The sequence below is a fragment of the Gambusia affinis genome, linkage group LG16 (assembly GCF_019740435.1).
Source record: "Gambusia affinis linkage group LG16, SWU_Gaff_1.0, whole genome shotgun sequence".
Classification (NCBI taxonomy): domain Eukaryota; kingdom Metazoa; phylum Chordata; class Actinopteri; order Cyprinodontiformes; family Poeciliidae; genus Gambusia; species Gambusia affinis.
Window position 1 is genome coordinate 167197 of NC_057883.1, and position 17148 is coordinate 184344.

General features: G+C 41.1%; 1 protein-coding gene across 4 annotated transcripts in view; it reads right to left on the reverse strand.

The window, feature by feature from the left end:
* The window catches only part of LOC122845798 (MAM domain-containing glycosylphosphatidylinositol anchor protein 2-like), a 164097-nt gene that overhangs the window by 100335 nt on the left and 46614 nt on the right, over positions 1 to 17148 (reverse strand). For all 4 annotated transcript variants that reach the window (XR_006373136.1, XM_044142229.1, XM_044142228.1 and 1 more), the window contains exons 3-4: positions 9555 to 9729; positions 2562 to 2758 (exon numbers count right to left, since the gene is read on the reverse strand). Coding sequence is in view for 3 of the 4 variants with exons in the window: in XM_044142229.1 (XP_043998164.1) it covers positions 2562 to 2758; positions 9555 to 9729 (372 nt within the window). In the remaining variant the exon portion in view is untranslated. The remainder of the gene's footprint in view (positions 1 to 2561; positions 2759 to 9554; positions 9730 to 17148) is intronic.

The window sequence follows — 17148 nt, forward strand, 5'->3', positions numbered from 1 at the left end:
GCTTTACTTGTAACATCTAGGTGAGTTGTACCAGCTGACTGCTTCTTCTCTCTGCCAGAGGCATAACGCATCAAGCTCAGTGGTAAGGGAAAGCTCATTTTACGTATGCTTCCAAAATTCTGTTTTTGACATGCATGTTTGATAGACGCTGCTGTTTGTCCTTGGCCGGCTGCTTGCCCGTATTCTGTTGTTCCTGGTTGACGGTCCGTCCGCCTGTGACCTGGTTATTCGTCGTCGGCTGACGGCTGCCTACCCGTCGCCCTGGTTGTCGGCTTCATGCCCGCTGTTCCGGTCGGCGTAAGCTGGCTTTTGACCCTCGTCCAGTGTGGCTGATTCGGGCTGGTTTGTGACCAGCTCGTCCTGATCCTTCTAGCACTGCTCTGGGCAGCGTTTGTTGTGGCGCGGTGGTTCGTCTCAGGACGGACTCCTAACTTGGACTGCTACTACTTGATTCATGTGGACTGAACTGTATAACCAAGAAATGTATGTAATTTGAATGTCTCTTTTATTTTGACAGGAACGGCCAGCTCGTGGTGTTGGTGGTGGACTTTCCAGGTGGTGGTATTTTCTTTGGTTTGGTGCACAATTTTCTTTATTTTGTTTGCTGTGTTTCTGTTTTTTTAGGTCACTACCCTGATTTGTACTGCCAGCTTCGAGTTGAGCCATAAATGTCATTTTAATGTGTGAGTGATTTTAAACTAATATATTTCTGCCTAGACAATTGTGAAATAAATAAACTGATTGGATTGAGTGGAATTGTCTCACGCCTCATATGTAGCGGGCCTGTGTGCCTTAAAGGTAACTTTACAGTATTATTAAATTAGCGATCTTAAAATTCAAGTTGCCAATCGGGAAAGCATAGGTACCGTCACACTATGTTGTTGTACTGAGTTTTTGTTCAATGTGCCCCTTTTTTAAATTTGAGCCCCTGTCCCTCCATAGGTCTCTGCACGGCCCTGCATTGGATAATCATACTTTTCTGCATGTTTGTTCATGACACAACGGATTCTAATTGGTTTACAAATGGTATTCATAAAGGAAAAACTTACACAAAAATCTTAAGGGTTTGAATGACTGGTAGAATGTTCTAGTTGCAATTCACGTATCGTTTTAAGGCAGAGCAGATTAAAGACTCAAGGTTGTGAAAAATTGGGCGGACTAGCCCTTTAACCAGTTACTGAATTGGAAGCTGCACTTAGAAGCCATTATTACAGAAGCCACAGAGAGAACTTCTGGGTCAGACTGCTTTTCAAAAATGAAATCATGAAAATCAAAATTGATGGCTCGTTATCCATTTCTTCCATTTCTGTTTTGTGCACTAAATGTGAAATCAGATAACAAGCCAAGTTGAGCTGTTGTCCAATTTTGGATTCTGTTTAATAAATGAAAAACTAGACTTTTTTTTTCATTTTTCACTTCAAACAAAAAGACAAACTGCCTGAAAATACACGGACCCACCTCAAAAATGAATATGGTGATGCTGGCCTGGAACATGGATGGCACAACTCCACAGAGAAGGATGGTACAGGTGTGAAGGTGAGACATTCACATCTGGAGATGGAGGACATTGAGGAGGGGAGAGTGGGTAGACAACAGTAGTGCTTTTCATAAGAGTGTGGGCAGGGGCTATAGTGTCAAAACAGGGCTTGTATTTTGGGTAAAAATAAACAGTCTTAATACGGACGATGGAGTCAACATAGAAGTTGATGACCTCTTTATTTGGCTGCCAGTCAGTGGCTTCAAAACATCTCTGTAGTGCCGTCATCCTTTGAGGTTGATGACGGCAGATAAATGGTTTTCCAGTAATGGTGAGATGCAGGGAAATCACACTGATTCCATTCATAACATTTACGGACAGAATTTCTAGGCACAACCAAGGTGTTGAGGGGATCCATTTTGCTGGCCTTAGGATCAATTCTCTGTGTCTTTGAGGATGATGTGGTCCTGTTGGCTTCATCAAGTCATGATCTACACCTCTCACTGGAGCGGTTTGCAGGCAAGTGTTAAGTGGCCCGGATGAGAATCAGTGCCTCCAAATCCAAAGCCATGGTCTTGAACAAGAAAACGGCAGAGTACCTTTTCTGGATCAGGGAAGACGTCCTTCCCAGATTGGAGGTTAACTATCTTGGGATCTTATTCAGAGTAATGTGATATAAAATATTTTAGGAAAAAGCACAATAAAATTACATTTTTTATTGAAATTCTGTAACTTGACTACTGTGAACCTCTGGATATGATGGTGCGAAAAAGAAATCTTCATGATATTACCAACATGTTAATATTTAAAGATGATTACAATGAACTGTGAGCAGAAGAGTGAAGGTGAGATAAAACTCTTAAACTCAAATGACATTATATGACATTATATATATATATATATATATATATATATATATATATATATATATATATATATATAGATATAGATATATATATATATATATATATATATTTCTGTGCAAGTCTTAAGCCACTTTAACTAGTGGCTTAATTTTGATATGTTAAATGTTAATTTTGACATTGGCTTGGCGTTCAGATAATATGTAATCTTGGCTCCTTACCTGTGTGAAAAATGGCTTGTATATCTCCACCCCTGAGTCAGAGCCCTCTGCCAGCACCTCTCTGTCTCTTGTCCAAGTGTAGTGGACGGGAGGGTTCGAGTTGGCAGCACAACGAAGAAAGACGGTACGTTCAAAGTAGAACTGCTCCTTTGCTTCGTCATCACTCTGATGCACAGTGATAACTGGTTTATCCAAGTCTGAGGGGACAGGATGTTGGATAAAGAGATGTGGTGAATAGTTAAAGATGAAGAAGGAAGACTATCAAAGAAAACTTTATTTTTTCATTGTTTCATTTACTCAGCAACTGAATGATTTGAGCTTTTCAATGTTTTTACAAATCAATTATGATCAACAATCTGGCTTTTTGACATAAATATTTACAAAAAAACTAATGTCAAAAACTGATTTCTACAAAATAACAAAAACATACAATTATTTAGCATCAAATAAGCAATTGTGTAGAAAAATACCCTCTTTAAATTGACAAATCTAATACAACAGGTTAAGTCATGGTACAAATGAGTGCACAATGACAACTTGTCATCACCTGGAGATCTCAAGTAATTTCCAGTACAGTCAGTGTACTGGAGACCAAATGATTTCTTGTAAATGCACAGTGAGTGTTGAATGTATGGACTGGGAAATACAATAACTGTAGAATAAAATATTCTGCTCATGGATTTCAAGACTGATGAAAATAGCACAAAAAAGAAATGTCATTTTGGAAATGTTTAATTTTGAGGATGTACAAGAGGATGTACAATGTACTTGGACAACATCCATCCATCCATTTTCTATACACCCTTCGTCCCTAATGGGGTCAGGAGGGTTGCTGGTTCCTCTCCAGCTGCGTTCCGGGCGAGAGGCGGGGTCACCCTGGACAGGTCGCCAGTCTGTCACAGGGCAACACAAAGACATACAAGACAAACAACCATGCACACACACACACTCACACCTAGGGAGAATTTAGAGAGACCAATTAACCTGACAGTCATGTTTTTGGACTGTGGGAGGAAGCCGGAGAACCCGGAGAGAACCCACCATGCACAGGGAGAACATGCAAACTCCATGCAGAAAGACCCCGAGCCGGGAATCAAACCCAGGACCTTCTTGCTGCAAGGCAACAGCTCTACCAACTGCACCACTGTGCAGCCCTTCTTGGACAACATCTGATATACAAACTTCAAGTGACAAACTCCTCAGTGCTTCAACATACAGTCAATGAGGCTCTAATGAAAGATAATGACCAGAGGAATCCCCTGGTAGACACGACATTACTGATAGTGGAAATTACATATATTTCAATAAATAAAATAGCATATCTGGGGGGTTAGTATGCAGTCAGAACTCCTCCCCCCTCTTGCAATATGCTGTCTGTCCCTGCAACCATCCATCCGTCCGTTCCCCCAGCACTCAAATGGTACACTAGCCCCACCCCCACCATCTCTCCTTCGACCTCCCTCCTTCTTTTCCCCCTCCCTTCTAAAGGTACGCCTAACCCCCCAGCTACAGAATACAGACATGTCAAAATGCTGTCTGGATATTATTGGCTTGGAAAATGCCTTTTTGTAACATTATTGGTAAAATGCAGTTCCAATCAAAAGAGGGGGTTCTAGACTGCCATATAAAACATCATAATGGACACCAGCAGAGTTTAAACCCATAAATCTTACCCCCAGAAAATGCAATGGAAAAACGGCACGCGGACGTTCCGGTGTGGGTTAAGGGGTTAACAGATGTTTTCTAACTGTTCTTTTGTCCCCTTACTTTAAAGGTTTTCTGTTTAAATTCATAGATATTATTATTATTATTATTACAAACATCCAAAAATGTGTTCATTATTAATTCAACCTGGAAAGACTGACACACAGAAATAGTGGATGTTAGCACATTTAATTGACTGATGAGAGAGCCAAGGATGACTTGTGAGACTGGGAAGCATCGGAGCTATGGGACACGGTGTTTATTGGCAGTGACACATCCAGGGAATCGAGCCCAAAGGTGCCGGGGAACATGATTTGCTTGGCTGGCCTGTTGAATTTTCTTTGGAGTGAGGAACAAGTAGGCCTGTTGCAATAAATGATAAATCAATTAATCGTACGATAAATTAAAACTATCTACATCATTTTAAATATCGCCTTTATTGTCTCTTCTGGCCTTTTTCTCCTTCTGTTGATGACACTGAATGAAAAAAGGTTCAACTCCGCTGCTCTCCACTGACCCTCCCTTCCTCATATCCTCAGTGTAATGTCCAGTTTACACTACACCATCTTAGAGCTGTCAGCCGATTATCGGTCCATTTTCAAAACCTGAGAGATCACACATTAGAAATCTAGATGTAACAGTTCGATCGTGCCGTGTGGTGTCCAACAATGCGCACAAAATAATGAGAATCCTCGCTTTCTGATTGGCTACCTGTCACATTCAACAGGCTGCGTTAAAGCTCCCAGTGGGGAAAACACCTGATTTAGATCAGAGCGCCACAACGATCTACCGTAACACACCACACACAACAGGATGATCACTTACGAAAGCGACAATCTTAGAACGATCAACGTTCTAAGATTGTTGTAAGGGGAAAATGTAGGTGTGAACTAACATGTAGTGTGAACTATTGCATCAAGTAGTCGATGTTCCATCTTCTCTATTTAAATATAATAATTACTGAAGGGCAATATGGTTTACAGACTTCATAATCTGCACTCTTTTGGTTGAATCCAGTATTTATTTAAACTTTGGTGATTTTATTCAAGTACATTTTTGTTAATGGAGACTGAGAATCCATTTTATTTTTATTTTTTGGTTGTTTTGTTTATTTTATCAGTTCCAGTGTTATGTGTTCTTTTGAAAATAAAGTGTATCTCTCTTTGGTGGGAAATTACATGCATTATTATGTCATTTCCATTAAATCAGTGTAAAAAGAACTTCAAACAATATTATCATTTATCGCAATAATTTTTGAGACAATTAATCGCTCAGCAAAATTTGTTATTGTGACAGTACCTCACCCGCTGAATCTTGTACCTAGGCCTAAGAAAGACAGTTGAGTGGCAAATAAACATGAAGTTACAATTTAGACCCAGAGAATGCTACACAACTAAAATAATTTTAAAGTATGAGCCTTTATAGAGTACAAGCACAAAGACTGCTGAGGAAAAGAAACTATGCAATTTGTAACACACTATTCTTTTACATCACATGGAAAATTATTAGAAACCCTAAAATACAAACCTAATTCAAGATGAAGGCCAGTCTTAGATCAAGGCTAGCCTAACCCCAGCTCCAGAGGAGTTTAGCTGGGGTGGGGGCATTGACTTATTTTTTGGGAGAGGGGCAGAATAAATAAGTTTTTACTTTAATATAAATTCATAAACAAACCTATTGTAACTTTTCACATAAAATAACCATATACTGTATATTAATACAAAACAAACAAGGATGTAAATGGTGACATGTATAAATGTTGAGTAATTATGGACAAATTTGCATAAAGATTAGTTCATACGTTGCAGAAATATAAGAATCTTGAGAGCTCTGCACGGCACAAGCAGGTCTTCGTCGCTGCCGTTCAGGTGTTAAAACAGTGTCTTGGCACTGATGTTGCATTTAAAGGTGGCTCGGAAAAATGTTGCAACATGCTACCGATGGATTAAACCTGATAAGGACTGAGCTGGGATTTTTATTTATTTATTTGTAAACCATAAAATGGAATTTAAAATTGTCGATCAAAATGTTATTGGGATATGATTATACACAATTTTTTCAAGCACAGATAAAAGTAAAAAGCCTTGCATCTCTACTAATAAGAGTAAAGACATGCCAGTCATAATGGCATAATGAGGTTGAACAGCAGCTTGCTTGAATCTCAGCCGAGGAGTGGGTGAAGACAGAAAGCTGTACCTTATCAAGGAAGTGATGCTTGATGATTGGAGGAGATGAGAAGACCGGCATGATGTTTGGCTGAGCAGGTCTAGAGAGTCTTAAATAGAGTCTATTCCAGTACTTTTCTGACTGCCTGCTAGGGTTTTCTGAACCTGTAGGCTTCCTCCCTCCCTGATTCACTCACACACACCTGCCCTCTTTATTGCATTAAACGCTCCCTCTTCATGAACATTTCCACTCTTGCAGTGCAGGCAGTAGCTAATCTGGCTTCCTCCACAATCTGTCCCTTGTCATGTCTCTCTCATCATCATCCTCAGACGTATTAACCATTCAGGATTTCCTGAATGGTTAATTCTCCCTCCTTCTCCACTCCTGAGTCTGCTCCAGCGATCAAAGATCGTGTGGTAAACATATCGGTTAATTAGACACATTTTTCTGAATGGGCTTAGGTGCTTTTTAGTATTTGTTCTTGCAATTTTTCTGACACAATGCCTAATTTGCCCAATGGACAGGTTCAATGGTTCTCTTGTGTTCAATCATTCGCCTAGACATTTTTCCCACAATGGTGCTAAAATAGCTTTTATCATTTCTCTGTTGACTGGGCAAGCCTTAGACTGAGCAGAAGTGAGGTTTCCTATCCCTGCAGATTTTGGCTCCAAGTTTGATGAATTTTTGAGGGAATTTAAGCAAATTTTTAGCCAAGATTCAGATAAGACATCCAACTCCCGAGAATTATACAGTTAAATAAGGGCAGAGGTCTGTGGCGGATTTAGCTATTGATTTTAGAATCAAAGCTGCAGCTTCTAGCTGGAATGCTTCCCCTTTAAAAAGTGCGGGTTTTCATGCCTTCAATGAATCATTCAAAGATGAACTGGCCACATTAGACACACCCGAAACAATGGAAGAATTAATAAGCCAAACCGTTACATAACTCACATTTCTGCAGCTACTGGTTTTTCTCCTTTCAAAGTATCAACCACCCCTTTTCCATCAGATGAAAAGGAGATCTCCGTGACTGCAGTACAACACTGCATCCGCTGCTGCAGAAATGTCTGGAACAGGGCCACCACCACTCTCACTCACACCACAGAACAAAACTAATGCTGCGCTGACGGCAAGAGTACACCTGCCCCACAGTATTCACCCGGACAGAAGGTTTGGCTTTCTGCATGTGATATCCCTTTCAAATCCTTGTCCAACAATCTCTCCCCCAGTTTTATTGGTCCCTATGAAATTGAAAAATAATAAGTCCACCAGCAGTCCATCTCTGCTTCCCATCATCTCTCCATATACATTATAACAACTGTAGAGCTGCAATTCATAGAGTGATGAAGGAGCTGAAGTTGCAGGATGTTTGTTTTTAGAATTCAAGATTGCTACTATGACAATATTGTAATTTCAGATCATGCTCCATGTTGTTTGGTTTATAAATATAATAAATTAGAGGGTTGTGCCAATTCCAACATAAATGATTACAAGACAAAAACTTTGAACTATTTAGGAAAACAAATTGATGAATTCTTCCAGGCTAATACTACAGAAACAACAGCAAGAATAAAATGGGAAGCATTTAAGGCCTTCATATTATACATATTACTAGTTATACAGGGTCTAAAACAAAACAAACTGAAAAAACGAGAATACAATTGGAAGATAAAATAAAAGTAATTCACATTGAACTCTTGCACTCTAAAAGGGGCAGGTTTCTTTATTATATAATCTCTTTGTAAGTAAATCAAAAATACCATCACATAATATCTTAGAAGCCTGGAAGAGTGGCCAGAAACACATAGTTTAGCTCAAACACAAACCAAAACACAACTTTAACTACTACAATACAAATGGTTAACAAGATGGTACAATACCCCAGCCAGGTTGCACCATTTTAAAGTTAATATCCCTTACACAAATGCAAACATTAGAAATGATCTTTATTCCACTTGATGTGAGTGTGAGAATACTCTAAAAAACTAGCTGTTTAGAAGAAAGTGTTGCAATTGTTTATCAATTAATTGGAGAAGAGGTGCCACTTAACTCAAAAATATGTTCATATATTTGAGGCAATGCAACCCATCTAAAAGCACAGGACCTCTAGAAAACTTTTCTGGAGGCTACATGGTGTCTACTCCATTTGTGGAAAACTCAAACAATATATACATGTGACCATGGAATGTGTTTGTATTTGACCTTGGAGAAGACAGATTACACAACAAAGAAACAGGTAGGCACATTTTGGAAGATCTGGAGAATCTGCAATCATTTTTTGGTTGAAATAAATGGCTGGAGGAATGATGGTGTACAAAAAATTAACTCCACCAACCCTCTTTCCTTGTTTCTTTTTATTATCATTATTTTTATTTGTTTATTTGACAATAATTATAATTACTATTAATTATTGTTATTATTATTATTATTATTATTATTATTATTATTATTATTATTAGTAGTAGTAGTAGTAGTAGTAGTAGAATAATGAATAGATGTATTACTTCATGATATCCATGTTGCGGTCAGAAATTATCTTTATCAGCTGTTCCCTGAGCATTTTATTTATTTATTTTTAGTTAAGCCTTTTGCTGTTTGTGCCTTTATGTTTGTGTATAAAGAACAAAACATTTCAATAAATGTTTGGGAAAAAAAACTAAGAAATCAGTTTTCACTTTGACCAAATTTTGTTTGTAAATATCTGAAAAAAAAAAAAAGCCATTGCTTCTGGATTATAATTGATTCTAAGGGCGTGCCGTGGTGGCGTAGGGGATAGTGCAACTCATGTTTGGAGGCCTTGAGTCCTTGACGAGGCCATTGCGGATTTGATTCCCGGACCAGGCGACATTTGTTGCATGTTTTCCCCCGTCTCTTTCCCCCTTTTCTGTCAGCCTATTTTCATATAAGGGAAACAAGAGCCACAAAAGATCCCTTGGAGGGGGAAAAAATAAATAAATAATTGATTCTAAGATCAATAAAAATGTTAGACATCCAGGGGATTTTTATAGTCACTGTATGATCCTCAGTTATCTAAAGTCTTAAAATATTTTGACTAAAATGTTAGTTTGAAAGTAAACATTGCATTTATTCAGAACTAGATGAGCCTTTTTCGGTTTGAGTGCTTACAGTAGACATCCACTCGTATGGAGCGTATGGCCGGGAATCCCAGTCCATTCTCAGCCTTGCAGTAGTAGCGCCCTCCCTGGTGGCGACTGATGTTCTCAATTTTTAGAGCTCCACCTTTCAGCGACAACTTTCCTTGACTATCCGAGGCGCCACCTGCTGTCTTAGTCCAACGCATCTGCAGAACAAAGCAGAGTGATCACACACACAAATATATATATACATATATATGTGGCAGCAGCAGCCTTGTTTCCTTCGCTGCCCACAACTCCAGCTAGGACATTAGTGGCTACAGCACCAGCAATTCCCAGACTACCACCCTCTTTGGTGGTGACTTCTGGGGATCAGTCCTCAGAGCTCCACAGCGCTCACTAGTCTCCTGTCTCCAAGGTGGTCGATGATGACCCGCCTCTGTCGCCTGCACCTGTAACTGGGTCCCCGACCCCCGTGAGTCTCCAGTATTTCTATGTTTAATCAGTATTTGATTCCATCACAAACTATGATAGATTGTTTGTTCTATTTTGCAAGTTTCAGATCTGATTTCACCTTGTTTCCTTCGTGTACCCAGGTTGCCTGTCCTCTTTCGAGCTTTGATGATTAAGCATTTACCTATCTCCTGGTGAAAGATCTCTAGTCTTGCTCATTCCTGGTTGTCCGCCTGTCCACTCTCCTCCGAGCCGCTACACCGCAGTATTTCTGGATTCACCAGTTCACTCCTCTCCTTTGCTGTAGACCACATTCAGGATGATGCCTCCTCCCCAAGCCTCATATCCACCAAAAGTTCCTAAGAAATCTCTTCAATTGTTAAATCTCCCTTCTGGACACAAGTACTAACATTTGTCATCCTTCAGATGGGTTGCTATGCATAATGATGTGCTTTAAACATTGTATGATCAGCAAAATGTTACCTCAACATCTGAATCATTTAGTACTGTTGATGCAGGAATTAAACTGTCATCCACAGCTTAGCCTCTATGGAGAGCCATTTCAGCTAAAATTAAATAAATAAATAGGGAAAATAAAGTAATAAATGATTTAAAAAATAAATGTAAGGGTAAAATAAATAAATGAGTAATTGGCATCTTTATTCCTTTATATTTATTCGTTCATACATTTATTTCTGCCTGGCCATTTTTCATTTCCTATTTCGTTTATCCATTTTTCCATTTTCCCTTTTTCATTTATCCTTTTTAAATTTTGCATTTTCATTAATTATTTTTCATTTATTCTCTTATTTATTTATTTTTTTCCCCCAAAACTGGGAAAAAGGTAAATAATTATATGCTAATAAGAGGCACTGTTATCAGGCTACAACTTCTCCAATTGGTTGGTTAGCGGCATACTGCACTTTGCTTGAAGAAAGATCGTGAACTACCACTGGTCTTGTGTGAAATTCTGCCCCTCTGTGTCGGGAGCGCGCACTGCAGCCAGAGAGGCGGATCTGACCATTTTCACTGTGCTTCTGATCCATTTCTTGGTAAAAACAACTCGTATAATGATGTCAAAGTTGTAACATTCAGTTTAGTCAGCTGCTAACAAAACTGTAAAAGTAAATAAATAAACGAGGTCTTCTTATGCTGTTTTATGTTGGGGTTTTTTTTAAAACGCGGAGAGAATCAATTTTTTTCGAATTTTTGTCACTTAAGTCTGTCAAATAAAGTTTGACAAACACGGATTTCCAAGACGTATATATTCGTCACCGTGTTTTTGTATTAAAAGATGTTACAGTAGACAAGGAATGTAAAAATATTACTGGGTAATTCTATGTTATGGGAAAATACCAGTGAAGCGCTACTTAAACCCCCAACTAGTCTTAAAGACAACAAATCAAAAAATCCAATTAAAAGAAATATCAATTATTTGCACTTCTGTTTAATCCAAATTAAGTCAACAGCTCCATCAGACCCCTCAGGCCTTCAGGAGCCCCATAAATGTTAATATTTTAACACAGACCACAGATGTATAAATGTAACATTTATTTATTGTGATTATCAATGGTGTTAAAGGAGCTGGAAGTTTACTTGGTAAAACTTCTGTTTCTCTGGGAACAACTTAATTTATATGTAAGTCTTTAACTATGTTTATTCTTCTCATTATCAACAACATATCCTGTGATTGTGGTAACACTTGATCATTTTTTGCCAAAGTTATTAGGGGGGAACCATATATTTTAGCTGCCTGAAATAATCGGTTCTCCCTCAATTTCATAGTAACAAATTAATTTACCAGCAAGTCTTTCACTGTCATTATTCCTCTCTTCATCAACAGTAGGTGTTGGGGATTTGGTAACATTTCCTCCTTATTTCCCAAAGTTATGAGGGGGAACCTTATATATTAGCCACCTGAAATAATTTGTTCCCCCTTCATATCATGTGAGCTAATTATTTTTTCACAAACTCTTTAACAGTGTTTATACCTCCCGTCATCAACAATAAATCCTGTAAGTTTGGAGATATTGACTTTTTATTTGCCAAAGATATTATGGGGGAACAAAATATTTTGGCCACCTGAAATATCCTATTCTTTGTAGGGGGCACAGATTATTTGGAAAGGGTCTAAACACTTAATTGTACTTGTAAAATAAGAAATAATACTCAAAGACGAGTCCCTTAACTCGGCGGTTTTCAAAGTGTGAGGCGCGCCTCCCCTGGGGGGCGCCAGAGCACTTTAGGGGAGGCGCGGTGCGAGGGAAAAAATAAACCGGAAAAGCTATCTGCTTGCTGTCTACTGATGTAAGAGAAACGTCTTTTACGCATTACCCATCAACTCTGTGGATTTAGGAAAAAGTTGGTACTGTGGGGTGCGCGTGTGGAGCGGGGATCAGTGGAAATGTTTCTCCCCTTAGAGGATGTTTTGGCCAGTGATGTCAGTAACATTACTGACGTCGGACCACTTTTTTCAGTAACGAGTAATCTAACGCGTTGCTATTTCAAATCCAGTAGTCAGACTACAGTTACTTATCAAAATCATTTTTGCGTTACTGTGCGTTACTGTCTTCTTTTGTTATTTAATCGTATTTCCTCTACTCGTCTTGTCGAGTGACCGATGACGTCTCTGTGCGACAGAAATGTAAACAATGGAGGGAGATGCGCATTTTGTTGGAGGAAAAACTGGAACTATTTTGAGTTTCTGTCACCAAGTCCGATTATTATAAGCGGCTTTGGGCTTCATTTTTTTAAAGTCGCTTGAAAATTTTACGAGTTGCTGGTTGCTCCTTTTTGGGCTCGTTTTTGAACGTGAAGTTGTTCATTTGGGCTTGGAAATATGCAGAGACTCATAATAAATCCCAGAATTTGTCCGTCATTAAGGTAGTTTTATTCAGTCTCTCCCTGTCCATCATTTCCCGGATGATCCGTCCCGCTGTGTCTTTGTTGATGTCAAGTTAATGTATTACCTCTGAATGACGCCGAAGCCAAGGCGCTCCAGAAAACCGCAAACATCGAGACCAATATGAACAGCGCAATAAACGTGAAAACAGCCACGAATGAACGTGTCCGTAGTTGGCAATAGTTATAATGGCAAGTTAGCACCGATATAATTATTAATATTACGGTAAGTGTCACAAATCTGTGCAACCATGTGAGCTGTGGAGCTGCAGGAGGAGCTCTGTGCGCTGCGACACCAAACACAGGGCCGTAACGCAGAATCTGGAGGCTGGGGGGAGAGGGGGCTTTAAAATCCTTCTTAGAGTTTTCCAGACAACAGTGGACCACACAAATTACTCACGTTTTTTATTTTTTGTACAATCTCCTCTTCAGTTCAACCTTATCAGTGGCGACACATTGTTGATGTTACCATTATAAAATAGCTTACAATTAAGTATTAGCAAAGCTCAATGTGATTTTCACAGGAGGCGGAGCGTTGTTGTCAGCAGCTGCTGAAAGTAACTAAAAAGTTACTTTTAATGTAACTTAGTTATATTACTGACTACTTGACTTGGAAAGTAACTAAGTTACTTTTTTAAGGAGTAATCAGTAGTCCGATTAAAGTGACTTTTTCAAAGTAACTATGCCATCACTGGTTTTGGCCAGGGCGGGGCTGAAGGTGGGAGTTTTTACAACTGAACTGTGACATGGAGCTCATGTCACAGTTCGAGGGGGGTAGCAGGCATTGTGCTCCTTGGAGGTGGGCTCACCCTTTCATACTTTGAAAACCCCTGCCTTAACTGCAGGCCACGGCAGGTGGAGATTTATTACACTTTTCCGCAGATCATGTTACAAATACATCATCTCGAATACAAAGTTCCCAAAAGCCCCAAAAAATCTCCCCAAAATCTCAAAGTATTCTAGGTGCAATCTGTTTATATAGAATCTCAATTCCATTGGTGTGGTTTGGTAAGTTTTGACCAATAATATTGCTGCTGGTGTTTTGCGTATGCTTTTACGTAGGTTTTCTGGCAATCTTTGAACTGAGTGTGTATAGGGTTCCTTTTTGGGAATGTTCAAACCTCTTGAACCACATCTGCTTCATTTCAGGGTTGCCCTATAAGCCAACTCATCACAATTGTTATACTTATCTATCCAAACATCTTGCTTCCTAAGCCATATTTGGTCTAACTTTGTGCTTCGCACGTATGCAGGGGAAAGAGCGATCAGGTTAAATTGACCTTTAATGGCGCCAGATTTCCTCAGTAAAAAACAACTCCATAAAGGTATTTTCCGCTCTTACATATGTGGCTCGGTGGTTGCTGTGGCAAAAACTCGGGCGTGGAAGGAGTTTGGAGAGGCCATGGAGAAAGACTTCCGTACGGCTTTGAGGCGATTCTGGTCCACCATCCGGCGTCTCAGGAGGGGGAAGTAGTACAGCACCAACACTGTCTACAGTGGGGGTGGTGTGCTCGTGACCTCAACTCGGGATGTTGTGGGCCAGTGGGCAGAATACTTCGAAGACCTCCGCAATCCCACCAACATGCCTTCTAATGTGGAAGTTGAGCCTGGGGACTCTGGGTTGGGCTCTCCAATCTCTGGGGTCGAGGTTGCCGAGCTTGTCAAAAAGCTCCTCGGTGGCAGGGCCCCGGGGGTGGAGGAGATCCACCCGGAGTTCCTTAAGGCTCTGGATGTTGTGGGGTCGTGTTGGCTAACGTGGTTCTTCAATATATCGGGGGCAGTTCCCCTGGATTGGCAGACAGGGGTGGTGGTCCCCCTGTTCAAAAAGGGGGACCGGAGGGTGTGCTCCAATTACAGGGGGGTCACACACTTAAACCTCCCTGGCAAGGTCTAGTCGGGGGTTCTGGAGAGGAGAGTCCGTAGGATTGTCGAACCTCGGATTCAGGAAGAGCAGTGTGGTTTTCGTCCTGGTCGTGGAACACTGGACCAGCTGCACACCCTCAGCAGGGTCCTGGAGGGTGCATGGGAGTTCGTCCAACCAGTCTACATGTGGTTTTGGAGAAGGTGTTTGACATTTGGAGAAGGCGTTCGACCGTGTCCCTCGGGGAGCCCTGTGGGGGGTTCTCCGGGAGTATGGGGTACCGGGCTCCTTGATACGGGCTGTCAGGTCCCTGTATGACCGGTGACAGAGTCTGGTCCGCATTGCCGGCAGTAAATCGGGCTCGTTTCCAGTGAAAGTTGGACTCCGCCAGGGCTGCCCTTTGTCACCGATTCTGTTCATTACTTTTATGGATAGAATTTCTAGGCGCAGCCAGGGCATTGAGGGGATCTTTTTGGTGGCCTTAGGATTCCATCTCTGCTTTGTGCAGATGATGTGGTCCTTTTGGCTTCATCAGGTCGTGATCTGCAGCTCTCGCTGGAGCGGTTCGTAGCCGAGTGTGAAGCGGCTGGGATGGCGATCAGTGCCTCCAAATCCAAGGCCATGGTCTTGAGCCGGAAAAGGGTTGAGTGTCTTTTCCGGGTCAGGGGGGCTGTCCTGCCCCCTTTGGGCAGGTATCTCGGGATCTTGTTCACAAACGGGGGAAGAAGAGAGCGGGAGATCGACAGGCGGATTAGTGCAGCGTCTGCCGTCAAGCGGGCGCTGTACCAGTCCGTCGTGGTGAAGAGAGAGCTGAGCCAAAAAGCGAAGCTCTAGATTTACCGGTGGATCTACGTTCCCACCCTCATCTATGGTAATGAGCTTTGGGTCATGACCGACAGAACAAGATCGCGGATACAAGAGGCCGAAATGGGTTTCCTCTGTAGGGTGTCTGGGCTCTCCTTTAGAGATAGGGTGAGAAGCTCAGTCATCCGGGAGGGACTCAGAGTAGAGCCGCTGCTCCTTCACATCGAGAGGGACCAGTTGAGGTGGCTCGGGCATCTGGTCAGGATGCCTCCTGAATGACTCCCTGGTGAGGTGTTCCGGGCACGTCCCATTGGGAGGAGCCCCCAGGGAAGACCCAGGACACGCTGGAGGGACTATGTCTCTCGGCTGGCCTGGGAACGTCTTGGGATTCCTCCGGAGGAGCTGGTGGAAGTGGTTGGGGAGAGGGAAGTCTGGGCCTCCCTTCTGAAGCTGCTACCCCCGCGACCCGACCCCGGATAAGCGGAAAAAGATGGATGTATGGATGGATTTGCCCTGAATATAGCTGATAAAGCCTCTGTGTTGCTATGAAGCATTTATGCGCTTACGTTACTATAACATCACAGCAACTAGTCAACTTCAACTCGACTTTCATCATGTTGTAGTCGACCTTAAAAAATATGAAGTCGTTCAACCCTCACAAACCAGATTTCATCATACATTACATCATACATTGTCGTGATAAACGATAAATCAATTAATCGTACGATAAATTAAAACTATCTACATCATTTTAAATATCGCCTTTATCATCTCTTCCGGCCTTTTTCTCTTTCTGTTGATGACACTGAATGAAAAAAGGCTCAACTCCGAAGCTCTCCACTAACCCTCCCTTCCTCATATCCTTATTGTAATGCCCAGTTCACACTACATCATCTTAGAGCTGTCGGCAGATTGTCGGCCCATTTTCAAAACCTGAGAGATCACACATTAGCCAACGGAAATCCTAGGTATAACGGTTCGATCAGGTTCCATTGTGCCGTATGATGTCCAACAATGAGCACAAAATAATGGTTACAAGTCCAGTTAACTCAATTTAAAACCAGGCATTAATCAATGCTTTACTACATTCTACCTGCAACGCATGTGGCTCTAATGCAGTGTTTCTCAATTCCAGTCCTCAGCCCCCCCTGCCCTGCATGTTTTAGATGTTTCCTGTTGGGTAAATTGTATTATTGGTATTATCAATTATTTGTTGTTCATGTAGCCTTATAGTTATATCTTTATAATGTTTTTACTTATATGCTTTTACTTCATTTTACTTCATTTTAATCTTAGTATAAAGAATGTTTCTGTGTGTTGAATAACTTTGATTCCTTCCTGAGGCCTTACTGGGAGAAAGCAGCGACAACCACTTCCAGCAGAGTTTACGGCCCGGCCGGAAACTCTGCTCTCCTTGACTTGTTAGATAGCAACAAAGCCGTCGCTGTGAAGACACAACTTGTTCTGCTCGACGCCGTGCCTGGAACAGAAGAATCTAGTGTGTAGATAACATGTGTCTAGATAGTGATTGTCATTAGCGCTGCAACTATGTGATGATTTGTTTTCCCTGCCCTTTGAGAGTTGCAGCGCCCTCTGTGATAGGGAT